Source organism: Psammomys obesus, unplaced genomic scaffold (genome assembly GCF_907164565.1).
Source record: "Psammomys obesus unplaced genomic scaffold, mPsaObe1.curated_primary_1811, whole genome shotgun sequence".
NCBI classification, from domain to species: Eukaryota; Metazoa; Chordata; class Mammalia; order Rodentia; family Muridae; genus Psammomys; species Psammomys obesus.
The window spans coordinates 16051684-16069464 of record NW_026596091.1 but is presented as its reverse complement, the minus strand read 5'-3'; the positions used below and the strand labels follow the sequence as shown (position 1 = coordinate 16069464).

General features: G+C 43.0%; 1 protein-coding gene across 3 annotated transcripts in view; it reads right to left on the bottom strand.

The window, feature by feature from the left end:
- Poc1b (POC1 centriolar protein B) overlaps nt 1-17781 on the bottom strand; it is a 134181-nt gene that overhangs the window by 81115 nt on the left and 35285 nt on the right. For all 3 annotated transcript variants that reach the window (XM_055627775.1, XM_055627773.1, XM_055627774.1), the window contains 2 exons: nt 6676-6847; nt 2442-2621 (listed from right to left, as the gene is read on the bottom strand). In XM_055627775.1, coding sequence (XP_055483750.1) covers nt 2442-2621; nt 6676-6821 — 326 coding nt within the window. In that variant the 5' untranslated portion in view covers nt 6822-6847. The remainder of the gene's footprint in view (nt 1-2441; nt 2622-6675; nt 6848-17781) is intronic.

Genomic DNA, 17781 nt, shown 5'->3' with positions numbered 1-17781 from the left:
TCTTCTTCTTCTTCTTCTTCTTCTTCTTCTTCTTCTTCTTCTTCTTCTTCTTCTTCTTCTTCTTCTTCTTCTTCTTCTTCTTCTTCTTCTTCTTCTATACTTTTGTTGTCATTGTTTTGGTTTTTCAAGACAGGGTTGTATTGTGTGTGTCTGAATGTGTGTGCATGTAGTCTTGGCTCTCCTGGAACTAGCTCTGCAGATCAGGCTGGCCTTGAATTCACAGAGACAACTAGACTCAAACTCCCACTAATATTGTAATCTGGCTGGGCCCACAGGGACCCAGTGAGCACACCTGTGCCACCCTTTCTGTGAGATGGCTCTTCTGTCCCCATGCTAGAATATGGGGTATGGGTGTGCCAAAGCAGCCATTTCTACCAGGTATTTGACCTGGTGTGAGGGAACCACCATTTCTCACCACTAGCTGAGGGAATAGGCAAAGGACTCTACTTTGGCCTGAGTCACTTCTGACCTTTTTCTAACAGAAATAGGGAGGGAGAGGCTTTTCCTGGGCACCTTCTAAGCTGTGAGAATTTAAGCCTCAGTTCCAGTGTGTTTGAAAGAACACAGCAAGCTTTCAGAGACCCAGAATCATTGCTGGTTCTGGTTGTGCCTTGCTTAGTGTAACAGTATTAAACACAGAAGGCAATTAACCACCACAGAGGAACAAAACACATGCAGCTGGGCTTCTGACACTTTCTAGCCAATGAACCTTAGTTTTCACTCCCTGGAAGCCCCTTTCCTCATCTGCCAAGCATGCCTTCCTTTCCAGGCAGCAAACTCAATCTTTGGTCTCAGCAAAGTTTTGGGACCCCAGAAAATCCTCTGTGAACCCTTCACTCTTCCACTCTTTCTATCCTAAAAATGAAAACAAAACAGTACCAGGCTGACAACACTGCCAAATGTGGCCCCCAGCTGGAGATGTAGTATGGACCTGATTGAGGCAAAGCTGTTAGTGGCCACTGTGTGCCTTAGATGGTTGTTTTCCAGCAGGGAACCCCTTCATCCAGTTCTCAGATCAGCTTCCCTACTTTACTGATCTTCCTTTTCACAAGTTGTTGCCTTCAATAGGTGGGCTGTGTCCTGAGGCTCCTTTCTAATGCCTTCTCTTTAATGGGGCTTACCTTTCTTTCAATTACAGATGCTTCATCTATGCTCTCCTTATCTACAACTTTAAAATTGTTCTCATGCCTTTCCTCACCAAGCTTCACACTTCTCCTGTCTTATTGCTCTCTCTTACTGCAGATCTGAATAAGGCAGGGAGCAGTGGCCACACCACAGCCTGAATGCTATACTCTCAACATTTCTCTCAGTTTCACTCAAGGTCTCAGGAAACAGGCAGAATGCTGCCAGACTTATCTATAATTCAAATGGTCTGTAGGCCAGTTCCCAAGCGAACTCCCATATTCACTCTGGTCAACAGAATCTGCCTGTAGGGTGGTTTGAGTCCAAAGTCTCAAACTCTTCAGCATTCCTTCCACAAACCAGTCAAATGGCTAAAGAGTCATATGGCCACATCAACTACCCCACATCTGGCTACCAATTTCCTACATTAGTTATGTTTCCTCTCTGCTTTGTGAAACTCAAGTTAGGGATAGAAGGGTTTCCTTTGGTTCACAGTCGAAGTATATCATCCATCATGGCAGGGAAGTCACGAGGGCAGGAGCAGGAAACAGCTGGTCACACTACATCTGTATTTGAGAAGCTGAGAGACACAAATGCTGGTGTGTGCACTAGCATCCTCCTGTTATCAAGTGCAAGAACCCAGTCCACAGAATGGCGATGCGAGAGTGGAGCTTCTCACCTCAACCAACCCAATGGAGAAACTCCTTCAGAGAATGCCCAGAGGTTTGTCTCTTAGATGACTGCAGGCCTTGCCAACCGGTAACACTCATCACTCCACAGCGCACTGCCTACCCTGTTACTGAGTCAGTTGGAGAAAGGAACGTGTTCTAGTGACGTTTCCTCTCAGGCAGGGCCTTGTTCCCCTGCTTCCAGCATCTGCTCCTTGCTTTTCTCTAACAACCCCCAGGCTCTCATCTCCCTGAGAAATCTCAAGGCTTACTCTTTCCTCCTTGATGTCTCTGCCTGAAGACAGGCTTCTCTGTAAGGCAGCCCTGAATGCCATTTAAAATGAAACAGATTTACTGTGTGTGTACACACACACACACACACACACACGTATATATATAAATGCAGCATATAACATATATATTTACATTTCAACTGCCTGACTCTAGAGTGTAAGCTCCATGAAAACAGGAGATTCTGACAGCTTTGTTTATAAGTGATTCCAACACACACAAAGCAGTCACAGAATTAACGTTTGCTAAGTGAATGAATGGACATCACCCCAGTCCCTGCCTGGAGGCCGGGGTGGGGGTGGGGAATCAAACATAGTCTGGAGCAGGAACAACACTGTGTAAAGAACTGTTTGCACTTACTTGGCACAGCGCACCCAGTGTGTGTGTCGGTACAGGGAGTAGAGGAAGCGCTGACGGTACATGTTCCACACTTTAATGGATTTGTCTTCAGACGCTGTCACTAGTAACTGGCCATCAGCTGAAAAGTCCACACTTCGAACTGGGGCTGTGTGTGCTTTAAGTTCTGAAGATTTCCCTTTCCTGAAAACACAAGTTAACAGTGACAAGTTACTTAATAGTTAACTATCAGATTACTACGTTCACAGCTTAATGCTCACAGAACCTTAAAGGAGCAGGGGAAAGTCACACAGCGCGGCACCTTCACTCACACTGCTGTGCCCTGGCTTGGTCCCTGGAGACCACAGATGACAGAGTGGGGCTGCTCCCCCAACCCTGCTTCTGTCTTAATGGGAAGCCGAGGCTTAAACAATACTCTGAGCCAGCCTCTCCACTACGGTAACAAGCAATAACTTTGATGTTTCAGCCTAGAATAGCTAAGGATGATGGCCCCAGAGCAGGGATTGAAACCATGCCATGTGGAGTTCTGTGAGCTAACAGTCTGGGCTGGGAGAAGGACCTCCTGTGCTACCTGCCTTTATACAAAATGTCTCCCGAGAGCCCTCCATCCCTGCAGTCCCCAAGCCCATACCACCTCTACCAACCACTATCAACTACTGAGGCCCCGGCATGTACCTCCTGCCTTGCAAACCTCATGGCCTCAATCTTATACTTATGAACAAAACTAAAGTGCTTTGAAGTTTCACATACAGGAGTTTTCTTAACTGGGGAAGAAGAAAAGACAAAAGAGTAGTGGAGAAAACAATGTGAGGCACTGTAGGCGAGCAGAATCTCCTGAAAACAGATGCGGGCGGTAACTCTGCAGACGCCCTCATCCACACATGAGTGTGCACTTTCTCCCAAGCAGCTCTATTAATATGTGCTACGTTAAAACCCTTGTAAACACCTTGGGTTTTCTTCACTTAAAAGAAGAAGAGTCAGCAGGCTAGATGGCACTGAGGTCCAAGCTGAGTGCTGGGAAATTCTGTGTCAGTGTTAAGCTTTCCAGGCACAGGCACTTTGCACTATAATGAGGACTTAGTCAGATTTGCATTTAGAAAATCATTTCCTAAGTCATACATGGGGAGACTGCCATGATGCTTGAAAAAGGTAAGAGAACAGACATCAGCCAGGCATCTGTCTTAAGATTCTCAAATCTCACACAACATCCAAACACCTGCAGCTCGCCCTGTATCTGCTACCTGGGATTGGAGCAACAGCAGCATGTTTCTCCAACAGAAGCCTAGAGAAGTCATATGCATCACATCAGCAAATCCTGTGCTTACCACTTCACCCGAATAGCCCTCTTCTTACTACCTGGCTCTGCTTGCCTTCAGGAACTTATATATTTAGCACCGTTCACCTAGATTATTGCAAAAGCCTCTTAACCCGTCTCCCTGCTCTAATCCTTTATCTACCCTCACCATCACCTATACACTGTGCTTGTCACTTGTTGGAAAGGTAATGCCAAGCCCATTAATCCCAGTGTAAATGTGTTACTGGCTACCTCAGCGTGAAGAACAACGCCCTAAGCTTACTGGCAGGATATCCTGCCACTGAGCTGAACTTTGTACCCAGAGCCATCACAGTGCTTCCAACACAACCATGTCTCTCATCCTCCGTGACTTAGGAAGACGTTTCCCATGAGAGCCCTGAGCAAACCACACTGTTCCTGACCTGCTACAAGGATCTAAATTACTGCAGTAAACTCCGACATGTAAACACTAAACTATTTCTCGCCTACTAACCAGTATATGTTCTGAGGACAGAAATGACCTTACTCATCTCTGTGAGCCCACCATTTAATGTATGTCAGATCCACAGAAAGAGTTCAGTAACCATCTACTGGATTTCACTGGAAAGAACCAATACTTTAAAGCTTCTTAGATTCAATCTGGCTTATTCATTCATAGGGGCAAATGTGACTTTATCATTAATTTCTATCACTAGGCATATAATAATGCATGTGTAATAACTGACATTAGTATTCAACATCCAGGAGAGATTATGCATGACTACTTCAATTTTCAAGAGGAGCTCTTGTGAGAGAAACCAGATATAGCTTAGCTTGTATTTGCTCAATCCAAGAGCCAGCAAAGGAAAGCCTTGTCATGTGCAGTGACCAGGAAGCTGGCAGGCTGGGGGATAGACTCCATTCTTCCTAGGACATTCTCCAGCGAGGCTGGCCCACCTTGGGACCTGTTGCACAAGATAATCAGCAGACACCAGGGCAGTGGAGTCTTGTGCTGTTTGCTGGGCTGGTTTCTTGCTGCTCTCTTCTGAATTCAGCCTGATTTTGTTGAGTTATTCTGAGCAGCCCAAGCGACACTGTTCCATTGAGGGCCTAGTTCTTAACAGGTCTAGCAGCTTCTGCTTTTCCCATTGTGACGCTCACCTGCCACTCTGTGGCAAAGTCTAGGCTATCCTACTGGACAAGAAGGTGCAAGAAAACCAAGGCCCCAGACTTGTAACTGAAGCACACTCTTTCATTTCTGACTGTGTAGGTAACCTCAGCCAACATAAATAGGGAGAAAAACACCCCAAACACCTACAGTATAAAGATAGGTGACAGGTTTTGGATTAAACTACTCAGTTTGAGGGATTTTAAACAGTGATAGGTAACTAATCACTGATATATAAATTACTGATTGCCACGAATCACCATTGCCCTGGCCTGACTGTGACAATATTTAGAAGGAGAAACCAATGGATAGAAACACAATTACTACGCAGATACCTATACCAAATTAATGATCAGTGAGATTTTTAGTGCACCTACCCTGGTATGCTTTGCTTCCTGAGATTTCCCAAGTCAGTAATAGATGACAGGCTGCAACTCTTTAAATAATGAATTAGCCCTAAATGTCCAAAGCTAAGGGTTTTAAAGCCCCTGCTTCCTCTTGAATGCTAAACCTTTCTCTTTCTCCTCTGACTTTCCCTCCAGTCCAAGCACATTTTTATGTGAATTTTTCTCAAGAGTCTACTTCTGTCACTATAATACTCAACTTTTCAAAGCAGAATTTCCCCTGGGTGGTGGCAAAATAAAATACCTAGAGGCAGACAATCACTCATAAGCATTCTTCCTCTGTAAGTGCCTGGGACTATTAGTTAGACATTGCAAATCAAATCCTGCCACAACAGAGTCAAGGGAAATGTTGGTGCTCCCATCCTCTGACACAGGACAGAGAGTGACAGTACACATAATATTCCTTAGAAAGGTACCCTAGAAAAAGGTGGGGGTAGATATATAACACAAGGTAGATATATGATACAGGGGCAGCCCTCGAAGCTGTTGACTGGTATGGTAAGGAAGTTGTGCTATTCACTCTTTATGGATATTTGAAAATTTATTTACTTAAATTTTAAAACCTAAAAAATTATCCTGACTCCAAAGCTTTTTACAAGACAGGCTATCAGCTCATGTCTGAAGAGCATCTCACAGAAGTTGTCACCAAAGAATACAACTTCAGCAAATGCATTGACATATATATCAATATCTCTATATCTCCATATCTCTTATCTGTCTGTCTATCTATCTATCTATCTATCTATCTATCTATCTATCTATCTATCTATCTATCTCAGTGGCTTTTCAAGACAGGGTTTCTCTATTCAGCCCTGGCTGTCCTGGAACTCAAGCTATATATCAGGCTGGCCTTGACCTCAGAGATTCAACTGTATCCACTTCCTGAGTGCTGGGACTAAAGGCATGTGTCACCATACTCAGCAATGATTTACATTTTTGTCAGAAATTTTTTTAACATGAAAATTCTAGAGCTCCAAAATGAATGCTAACAAACAAAGGCCAGCCAACTACAGGAGTGTTGACAGGGTTCCCAGGGCCCCCAAGAACCCATGACTGGGCACTACAGGGTTAATAAACTGAGCTTTTGGTATATATCACTGTGTTTCTTTCAGATTTACACATATTTCTAGCCATCTCTCAAAGCTTCAGACATATTGTGCATATCTCCAGGTTAGAAATGATATTTCAAAAAGAGGACATAATTTTGAGTTGAATTTTGAGAAACTTGTATGAAGCAGTTTGGCTTTAAAACCAAGGCAGTTTATTTGTGACCTCAGTGATTACAGGTCATGAGGGAGTTGAGGCATCCCCAAGAGGCACATTAGCAGCAGCCAGGCCTCAGTATCCTCCCACAGTTCCCTCAGAAATCTTCTCCATGTTTGCTGTTCTTACCTGTCAGGAACCCAGAGTCTCACAGTCCTGTCTCGGGAGGCGGAGGCTATTAAGTTTCCTTGTGGAGAGAACTGCACGCTGGTTACAACATCCTTGTGACCCACATATCTGTAAGCTCTAGCCTGTGGCTTGAAGTTCCATAGCATGAGAAAAGTGTCCCAGGAAGCAGTAGCTGTCAGGAAAGAAAACAGACCAGCATGAAGACATGACCGCGTGCTTGTCTTATCAACAACAAGGTGAAGGTGTGAGTAACAGAGAAGGCAGAGGCTGTATGTAGGGCTGGCCAGGTGATGGCAAAAGATTTTTATTATTTAAAGATATTTTAATTTTATTATGAATATTCTAACTTGGTAGTGTCCTACTACCAGCAGGGTGCTAGCCCCAGTGTTCAAGAATTGTTTGCTACAAGAAGGGAGCACACCGTAGTAGAGGGCACAAGGCTGGGCCATTCTGTCTCAGTCTACTGACGGAAGTCAACTAACCTTAGTGTTTCAGAGGGACTACGTGAGCATCACTGCATCATCCACAGCACTCATATACCATTTGGCTTGATCCTTCCTGTTAATATTTTGTCTTTATATCTTTAGTGCTTCTCTTTGTACATGAACATGTGTGCACACGGAAACAATTTTTCTTGAGCCATTTGAAAATGCATTGTGTAAATCATGTCATCTTTATTCCTAAAAGTTTCTGTGTGCTCTCCCTTAAATGTGGTTATTCTCTCACATAGCCACAGTGCAGGTAAGCTTAGGAAATTAGTCACCCAGCGAAAGCACTCTAACTTAGTCAATTGATCCAGAAACTCTTTAAAAGCTGAGTGAGATGGCCTTAAAATCTGTTTCTGCTCTGTAATTTTATGACATTTGATGATTAATCAAAAGAACTATAAGTCAGACATTAGCTTAAAAATCTTTAAGTGAAGGAAAAATGAATGTGATCAACGGTGGAGATAAATTACATGACAAAGAATGAACAAGAAACCCTTAGGAAAGGTGAATTTATACACGCATCCCAAAACAGCCCCAACAATAAGATTCAGGTCACTGAGATTCATTAGGTCTATAGGGTAAGGCTTAGGAAAAACAGTAGCTTTGTAAACTTGAAATACAGTGAGTATCACTGACAGGAATAAACAGGGCCCAACTTTAGGAAATTATAAAGCCTTCTAAGTTCTCTAGCCTTTAAATGATCTCTGTGTTCACAGTCCGGTGAACTTGTAGGTAACAGGGAAGATAGTCGGTTATTCAAGCACTACACCTAGGACCTTATTTTAATTCTGTGTAATGCTCTAACAGGATATACAAAGGGGCAAGCAATACAGAACCTGTTCTAAGAAAGATCACATACAACAGCAATACATCCTTAGTACCAGCATGCATGTGGGGTCACCTTAACGAACCATTTACTCATGTTAGACATGGTGATGGGATGGTCTGTTCTGGGAAAGGTTGGTGAAATGAGAGGTGAAATGATCTAGCTAAGATGGCAAAAAAGGGGGTGGGGGAGCACTCTAAGTAGAAGGAACTCAACTTCATCTTAGCCAAAAAGCCTGCAAGCAATTTTGGTTGTCATTTTTATTTTTATTTCACTTTTAGACATGGTTTTACTTTATAGCCCAGACTGGTCCCAAACCTGCAATCTCCCTGCCTCGGCTTTCAAAGTGTTAGGAGTGCAGGCATGCACCACTGTGCCGACAGAGAGTGTGAAGCCTGAGACTGCACCATAAGACTGAAGACAGGCAAGGAGGCACGCAGGCCACAGCAAACAGGAGGGAGAGGACATGTCAGAAGCAGCCTCGCAGGGCACAGAGCAGGTCAAGGTGGCATGGCGAGATACATACACACTTTACTCCAAGTGCAGTAGGGAGCCACTGGGTTTCGAGAAGAGGGTGTCTCATGCTCTGGGTAAGAAAACTGTCACTGATATTAAAGAAAAAAAATTTTTTTCAAATGAATAATTTCTGAATGTATTACAGATTAAAATATGGTAAAACAATAGGCTTTCAGAGAGCCTCAAATAGCTTTATGACTGAGTTAAGCTGTTTGCTTAAACAAGATATATAGACTGTTCATTATAAAGAAAGAAAACATTTTGAGCTACAGTTAAATGAAAAAAAAAACTGTTCCTTGAAAAAAATCATTGTAAGCAGGGGTGGCAGTACATGCCTTTAATTCCAGTGCTTGGAGGAAGAATCAGGCAGATCTCTTTGAGTTTGAGGCCATCCTGGCCTACATAGTGAGTTTCAGGCTAGCCTAGGCTACACAGTGAGACCCCTGCTGAAGAAAGGAAAAAATAAAAACAACAAAACAAAAGAAAAAACTCCACTACTTTGCTGAGCATGGTGGAACATGTGAGCAGTCCCAGCACCCAGGAGGCAGAAGCAGAAAGAGGATTAGGACTTAGAAGCCACCTTGGGCTACAAACAGTAAATTCCAGGTCAGACTGAGCTACATGGGAAGGCCTTATCTTAAAACACACACACACACACACACACACACACACACACACACAGAGAGAGAGAGAGAGAGAGAGAGAGAGAGAGAGAGACACTGCTAACCAAGATAATATATGTATGTATGTATGTATGTATGTTAACAAAGTGTATTTAGAATTTACAAATATCATATAAATCAGTAAGAAAAATGCATACGACCCAGCAGAAAAATAGGCAAAGGGTTAAATAGATTCCCAATTATAAAAGAAGAAAAACTATAGGCCAATAAACAAGGAAAGGTGCTCAATTCTGTTAGTTATCTGGAAATCACTGTCACAACACCCTTAGCCAAAAGTTTGCCAAGAAAGAGACAATGAATCTCTGAGGACGCTCCCATCATGCTGCTTGGTCTCTGAGGTGGCATATGCACTTACCATTTGACTCAACAGCTACACTCCAAGCTATATACCAAACAGAACTTACGTACATTTCACAAATGACATGTCAGTATTTGTAGCAGTACTGTTCAAAGTACCCTAAACTAGAAACTCACTACCCATCAAAACAAAGTAGATACAGTCATGCTATAGTCCTCTTGCATAATTAAATCTCACTTAAGAAGCAAATTAACTCCCGGGTGTGCTGGTACATGCCTTTGATCCTACTCGTAGGAGGAGGCAGGCAGATCTCTGTGAGTTTTAGCCTACCCTGGTCTACAAAGCAAGTCCAGGACAGCCTGGGCTATTATGCAGGGCTGTCCCAAAAAAACCCAAAAAACAAAAACACAAAAAGGAAATTAATTTATAAAGTTGGTTATGAACCTAGAAAAATAAAAATAGATTATATAGACTATAGGGAGTTTTTAGAAAAGAACACAGCAAAGTTTCCTTAAATAAGACGTTAAAATTATCCATCATAAACAGAATGACTTGGATGACATAAGAAACTTCAGCCAGGCCTATGTGGTCAAGGCTTGTTCACCAGTTTGTGGTATTATTAGAAGGTGGTGGATCTTCAAGAGGTGGGGGGACCTAGTAGGAGGGGTGAGGTTTGGGGGGAAGACCTTACAGGGTATTAAGACACCAGCCCTTTCTGTCTGCTTCCAGTCACCAAGAGGAGAACAGCCTCCTCCATCACGTACTGTGACAAACTGCCTTAGTACAGGCCTAAAAGTGACAGAGGTAACTTGGCCACCAACTGACACCCCCAAACTAGAAGCACAAATACCCTTTCCCTCCTTGAATTGCTAATCTCAAGTGTTTGTCATAGTAATTCAAAGCTGACTAATGCCTTACTGGTAGTCACTCTTTTTGCTCTAGGATTGATTTAACAGTCATATCACACAGGTAACGGAGAGGGGCCACAAGAAAGAAAGCAACTCCAGGGTTACAATAATGCAGTTTGGAGGGGATGGTTATCTTACTAGGTCTGAGGCTATGGAAACTGGAGGGATAGAACTGTAGGGTTTGTTAATGGGTTTGATGAAGAGAAGCAGAAAGGTCCTGGTTCCAAGGAGCCCAGGAAAATCTAAAGGCCACTTACTGAGATGGGGAAGAACAGGACAGAAGAGAGTCTAAACCAGTGGTTCTCAGCCTTCCTCATGCTGCGATCTTTTAATACAGTTCCTCATGTTGTGGTGACCCCCACCATAAAATTATTTTCATGGCTACTTCAGAACTGTAATTTTGCTGTAATCATGAATCATAATGCAAATATTTTTTTGAAACAGAAGTTTGTCAAAAGGGTCATGACCCACATGTTGAGAACTACTGTCTAGAAGCAAGATGGGGTGGAAACCAAGAGTTTGTTCAGATACAGTAAACTGGAGAAGCTAATCAGACATGAGTGCAAGTGTTAGGTAGGGAGTATATACCTGCCTGGAGACCAAAAAGATGTTTTCACTTCAGCTTGATGGCTCACGCTGTGTATGCTGTAGAATCAGGTTCAAGTGAGGCCTACCATTTATGATACACCAGAAACAGAGATATCTAGTTACAAGTGTAGCTTGCTATACTTTTTCTCTTACAATTTAGGAAAACAAAACACAAAAATTACTAATGCATTTTTTTTTTTAAATGGGGCTGGAGAGATGTTTCATCCATCATGAGCTACTCTTGTATAAGACCCGGCTTCAATTCCTAGCACCCATGTGACAGCTCTCAACTGTCTGTAAACTCCAGCTTCAGAGGAGTCACAGCTTCACACATGCATACATGCAGGCAAAACACCAATGCAAATAAAATAAAAATAAACAATAAATCATTAATAAAGAAAGAAAGAAAGCAGGGTATGGTGGTGCATGCCTTTTATCCCAGCACTCAGGAGGCAGGGGCAGGCAGATCTCTGTGAGGTTGAGGTCAGCCTGGTCGGATAGCAAGTTCAAGGACAACCAAGGCTGTTACACAAAGAAACTTTGTCTTGAAAACACAAAAAGCAACAACAAAAAATATTCACATTAATAAGTAGACAAGCACTGCATCTCTCTCCCGTATTTGTTCTGTCTCAGGCAGCCCAAGCTGACCACAAACTTGCTATAAGCCAACCATGACCTTCAATTCCAAAACCTGCTTCCTGGCTGCTCAAAAGGTTATGGATGTGTGCAACCTCACCCAGCCCTTAATCTTCTTTCTTAGTTAAGAACTGTTACAGTAAACTCCAGGACCATTATGAAAAACGATTTGTGAGTATGGATGTCACAGCTGCACCATGTGACCCTAGAATTTGTTTTCATACATTTCTATGGAACCACACCCTATGTAAACATTGCCATGTCACTTAAAATGTCAAAAATTACAGTATTCATCATTCTACTTCTCTATTTTAAGATAAAATGCCAATGGGAGGATGTTATGAAAAATGCTAGCTAGTAAAACTACTATCTTAGGAGAAACTTAAATATGTAAGTTTACACATATATATGTACACACATATACATGCATACATACATACATACACATATATAATACATTATCAAAATCCATTGTTTGAGGAAATCCTTGTTAGGACATAGAACAAATTAGGTTTCTCTGTCGCTGTGATAAAACGCTAACCAAAGACAACTTGGGAGTGCAAAGAGTGTATTACATCTTATAACTCCATCACTGAGGGAAGTCAGGGCAGGAACTCAAGGAGGAACATAGAGGCAGAAACTGAAGTAGAATCATGGAGGAATGCTGCTTAGTGACTTGCTGTCAATGATTTCCTCAGCCTGATTTCTTATTGCACCCAGGATCACCTGCCCAGGAATGGCACTGACTACACACCCTCCCATAACAATCAACAAGCAAAGAAATGCGACCCCCGCCCCCAGATGCCCACAGGCCAACCTGATGGAGGCAAATCTCCAACCGAGGCTCTCTCTTCCCAGCAGATTCTAGATTGTGTCAAGCTGACCAAAACTGAGCACACTCTGCCCTGCTTGGTCTCTGGAGGTGAGATCACAGACCACTACCCAGTAGGGACGTGGGCTTCCCTTCACACTGACTGGAGGGCCAGCAGAGGCTTTTGTTGCTGCTGTTGTTTGCCTGTTTTTGCCACCTGAAAGAAGAGCACCCTTCAGCGGCCATCACTGATGTAACAAGGACCTACCTGCAGTCACGTACAGGGTTATCTGTCAAGAGAGCTCTTCTAGAGCTAGGTGCCGTGGCATCCACTCGTAATTTTTCAACATTTGGGGCTAAGGCAGGGAACTGTGAATTCAAGGCCAGCCAGATCTACATCATGAGATATGTCTCAGGAAGTCAAAGATGAAACAAAACAAAATACTATTTTCTACAACTAAATGGCATTTTCTTCTGTTTTTGTGGGTTTTAAACATTATCTCACATGTCCTTTATGTGGTAAAATCAGTACCTAATACAGACCTTGAATACTATGAAAGGGTACCTAATGAGCTTCCTTCTACTCCTTGGCCACGAGGTTCCTTTCCTGGAGGACGATCACCGGGAATTCTGTGTGTTCACAGACATTGGTGTGTCCATTCTTGTGTATTCTGTGTATGACAGATAACAAGCGTTTGCTCTTCTGCACGCTCCCCCTCCTTTTTCCTCCTACTTAGTGTATGCTGGAGCTGTTGTTTTGTGAATACAAAGAATTGTCTTACTCTGTTTCCCTTTCTGGTCTTGGTATATTTTAATTTTGATAATTCTAAGCCTAGAGAAAATTATAAGACAGTACAAGAGACCATCAGACCTTCTTTCCTTACTAGAGATTTCGCTATGTCTATATGTCTACATTTTTGTCTGTATAGAAATACCTTTAAAAATGTATTTTTTTTCCTTTATCATTTACAACAAAACTAGAACTTAAAGTCATTCACTACTAAGTGCTTTGTCTCTACTGAAACTCATGTTGCAGTTTGTCCCAAGGTAACTGTGTTCATGTATATAGAGTCCTATGGGTTCTACCCTCTTAATGGATAAACCTGCTCTGTATCTAGAAAGATACCTCATAGACAACACTCTTTTGAGGCTCTGCTTAATCAGTTCTCAGGACCCCAGATTCTCTAGTCCACATCTGGAACTGCTCAGCCAGTGGGACCTGCTACATGCTGATGTATGTCTCTGATACCCTGCAGGGAGTGTGTAGCTAGGAAGAAAGTCAAGGTGTGAGGCTCACCAAGGCCATTGTTTGGCACTCTGGCTCAATGCCTGAAATAGGTACAGTGTGTACTGAATCTTGTTTTACAGTTAATTTCAGATTCCAGGTACTGTCATAACTGAAGGGAGAAATCTCTACACTATCACATACAATATCACTATATACTATCATTCTTTAATAATATTACCCTATTTGGGTTTTATTCCATGCTGCTATGTAAATGGCATGATAATCATATAAACACATCATTCTGATTAATCTGTAGAACAATTATTGCTGGGGTAAGTAGCAGTATTAGTATGTGTATGTGTGTGATGTGCAATTTGTGGGCACAGGTGTTACAGGGTGAGTATGGAGGTCAAAGGGCAACTCTGTGTAGTCAGCTATCTCATTCCACCTTCATGTGGGTCGTAGGAATCGAACTCAGATTGCAGGGCTTACATGACAAGTATCTTTGCTTGCTGAGTCATCTTACTAGCCCCATATCTCTCTTTATAAGTTTAAATTATATGGTCTTTCAGGTCATTTCATTCTGTAGTCAAGAGGAGCCTGGTAATTCAAATAACCTTCATATCGAAAGCCTTGAGTTTTGCACAATTACTTCAGAGGTCCTCCTACATTTTTTTGCTTCTGTTCTTTGCTACTACAAGTTTGCAGGCCCACTCTGTACCTGCTCCTCCATTTCCAGCGTGGCCTTTGGGCCAAAAAAGAAAGCAATGAATTGCCTTCTTTAGGGAAAAATAAACAAATCTAGAGAAATTAATGATAAGGCATTCTCTATCAATCATTAAAAAACTAAAATGTAATCTTTAGGTATACACATTTATAAGCCCAAATGAAAGAGGATTGCACAAAAAAAAAAAAAAATCACCATATTCTAACTGGAAGTAGAAAATGTAAACAGATTAAATTCTCAGAATCTGTCTGTACTATCCAAGCACTGCACCATAGTTGAAGCAATGGACCTAAATTAAAATTTCTCTGCTCTAGATGAGTTTAAAAAACAAAAAACATACAAACAGAACCTCTGCTGTCTAAAGGAGGTATGAGTGCTTTTAAAAATAAACTTCAGTAAAGAGAGACAGGGACAGAGAGACAGAGATGGAGAGGCAGTGGAGCAAGGGGATACAGATGCGCATGTCCCTCCATGCCCCATCCTTGGCTCCCTCCAGGTCTGGCCAGAAGCTAAGCCTTAAGTCTCCATGTTCATCAGTCATGGCATCAACTTACACTCCACAGCGCTTTGCCTATCCCCTTGGCTAAAGCCCTGTACTAGGCTCTATCTCCTTCCTAAACGTGACCCGTGGGCCTGAGAAGCACGGATACATGATCTCCCTTATAACCAGAGACCTCCTTAACCACTTCAAACTTGCTCTGACTGCTTGGGGACACCGAGTTCTCTGAAATCCTTGAAGGCCACCATCTCTTTTCTTTCACAGTTTACCCTCTTCTGGTCATGGCTGCCTCTCTGCTCCAACACTTATGCACTTAGTTTATTCAAGAGTACTGTGTTAGGTACTGAGGCGGATGAGCTGGCTTGGTCAGTAAAGTGTGCTTACCTTGCAAACGTTGCAAACATGAGGGCCTAAGTTCAACAATCCCCAGAAGCCGCATTAAAACAAAACAAAACAAAAACCCCAAGCATAATGACATATACTTGCAAGCCCAGGGCAGGGAGGCTTATTAACCAGCCTAGGCAAATCCATGAGCTTCAGGTTCAGTGAAAGAGCCTGTGTCAAAAAGTAAAGCTGGAAAAAGATTAAGATACCTGACATCAGCCTCTGGCCTCACACAAATGTGCACACTCATGCACCCACACACAACCAAACTAGTAAATGCATATGACACACACACACACACACACACACACACACACACACACACACACACACACTGCATATCACAGACATAAAACCACACAGGGTAGAAATGGGGCCAGAGGAATGATACCTGAGGCCGTCTTCTAATCTCCATAAATAGGTGTGCATATGTGTGCTCCCCCCTTCCCAAATAGTATCTGACCCATACAACCTGTGAGGTAGGGGAGGAGCTGTGCTAATGGTAAAAAAACTGAAATTTCTAAGTGAGGCCTTCAAGTGGAGAATCAGGCAAAGAAATCACATGCACATACATAAAATGAAATTTAAAAATTTCTTCCCTTTAATTGAAAATATTCTTTTCTCATACACTACGTCCTGATTAGTTTTACCTCCCTCTACTCCTTTCAGCTCCTCCCAACCCCTCCCTTTAAATATATTTTTGAATCCCTTGCAAGTGTGTTGAGGGGGACGGTCAGTGTGAAGTGGGTGACCATGGGTTTATGGTGTGTGAAGAGGTGTGGCTAAGGACTGTCATGGCTCAAACATTATCTCAGGAATTCCAGGATAATTGGATTTTGCCTGGCAACTGAAGGGACGAATGTGGGAGTGGTGAGTTGCAAGCAGCACGGTAAGGCCCACTTGTGAGGAGCTCAGTGAAGGCAATGAGCAGGAACAAGAGTTCCAAGCCAAAGCTATGGACAGAGTCATGAAGGAGGAAAGCAATTTTGCATGATTAGGAAGCAGGTGATGGGGTCTGCTACTGATGAGATCCAGCGTGTGACTACACAGTGAGCTGCTGAAGAGGCATGGGAGATGTCCGAAAAGGCTCCTTTTGGCTCTCAGTGTTCACCACCTGTCTGCCCAGCTGACCCTGCCCTTCAGCATTTGCTCCACCATAGACTTTGCCTTCTGTGTTATCCTATATAGTGACACTCTTCCAGCCTTTGATTCTTTGCCTATCTCTTGATCTAAAAAGCTCAGAGCTAGGAAGGAATCAGACACTGGCCATTTGCTCTCAATCTTCTGCTTGTTCCCTGACCATATATCCTTCCTGTAACTTTAAATATCCTTTATCTACTTAAACTCCCAAAGCTGTCTTAGCCCTCTGTCTAGCTTAGGATCATCCCCCTTGTAGGCACAAAACCTCCTCTGAGGGTACTTTTTTAACAGCGCTAGAGGACTTTACTATCTGTTTTGTTTCCACACAGTAGCCATGAGAAGTTTGAAGCATAAATCAGATCTTAAGAGCCATGGAATAAATCCCCAAACACACTTCTATTTCCTGTAGCTGCCATAACAAAGTACCACAAACTTAGAAAGTTAAAACAACAGAAGTTTATTCTTCACAGTTCTGATGGCCAGAGGTCAAGGTGTTGACAAAAAACAGTCCTTCCAAAGGCCCTGGGTAGTCCCAGTCCCTCTCCCTCAGTGCCTCTTCAGTGGCCGCCTCCCTGCAGTCTGCCTCCTCTTATCTGCTTCTGACTTACTTGTTTGAATTGGGGACTGGGTATCTGAGGGTAGCCCAGGCATATCTAAACTCTCAGTAATCCTCCGCTTCCCTAATAATCACAGGCATGTGCCACCATGCGCAGCTGGTGACTCTGCTTTTTCTTTTTTTTCGGGGGGGGGGGGGGGGGGGGGGGGGGGGGGGGGGGTCTGTTTGTTTGTTTTGCTTTTGAGCCTGTATTTCACTCTGTATCCCACTCAGGCCTCCCTCAGCCTTTCCAAGGCTGCATTATAGGCATGAGCTACTGTGTATTTTTCTTCTAACGGCACTTGTCAAAAAATTTACCACTCAGAAAGACCATAAATTATGACTTTAAAAACACTTTTGCCCCTACAAAACCCACATCATAAGTTCTAGGGACTAAGATGGTGGCAAATCTTCCTTAGGGCCATCAGCCGCCATTTCACTGCCTCCAGTCCAAGTCCTACTTTAGCTCTGGCTGCCTGTTCTACAAGCTCCTCTCTCTGGGTCTCCCTCTGAGTGACAGACTCTACCCTTTACCTTTTTCCCACTTCCTTAAGGCAGGTCTTTCCAGCCCTTGGCCTTTCTTGTACACTCCCTTTCTGCTATCTCCAGGTAGCTGGGCCCCTTTTTCGGGCTTCTGTTAAATATTACTTTTGTGGTCAGTTATTCCTTTACCTCATACTCCATTTTGATTGCCACCCCTAACCTGTTCCTTTTCCTCAATGCTGACTGTTTCTTTGTTCCATCGCAGTAGTTAGTTACACAGGGATTTATGTGTTTCC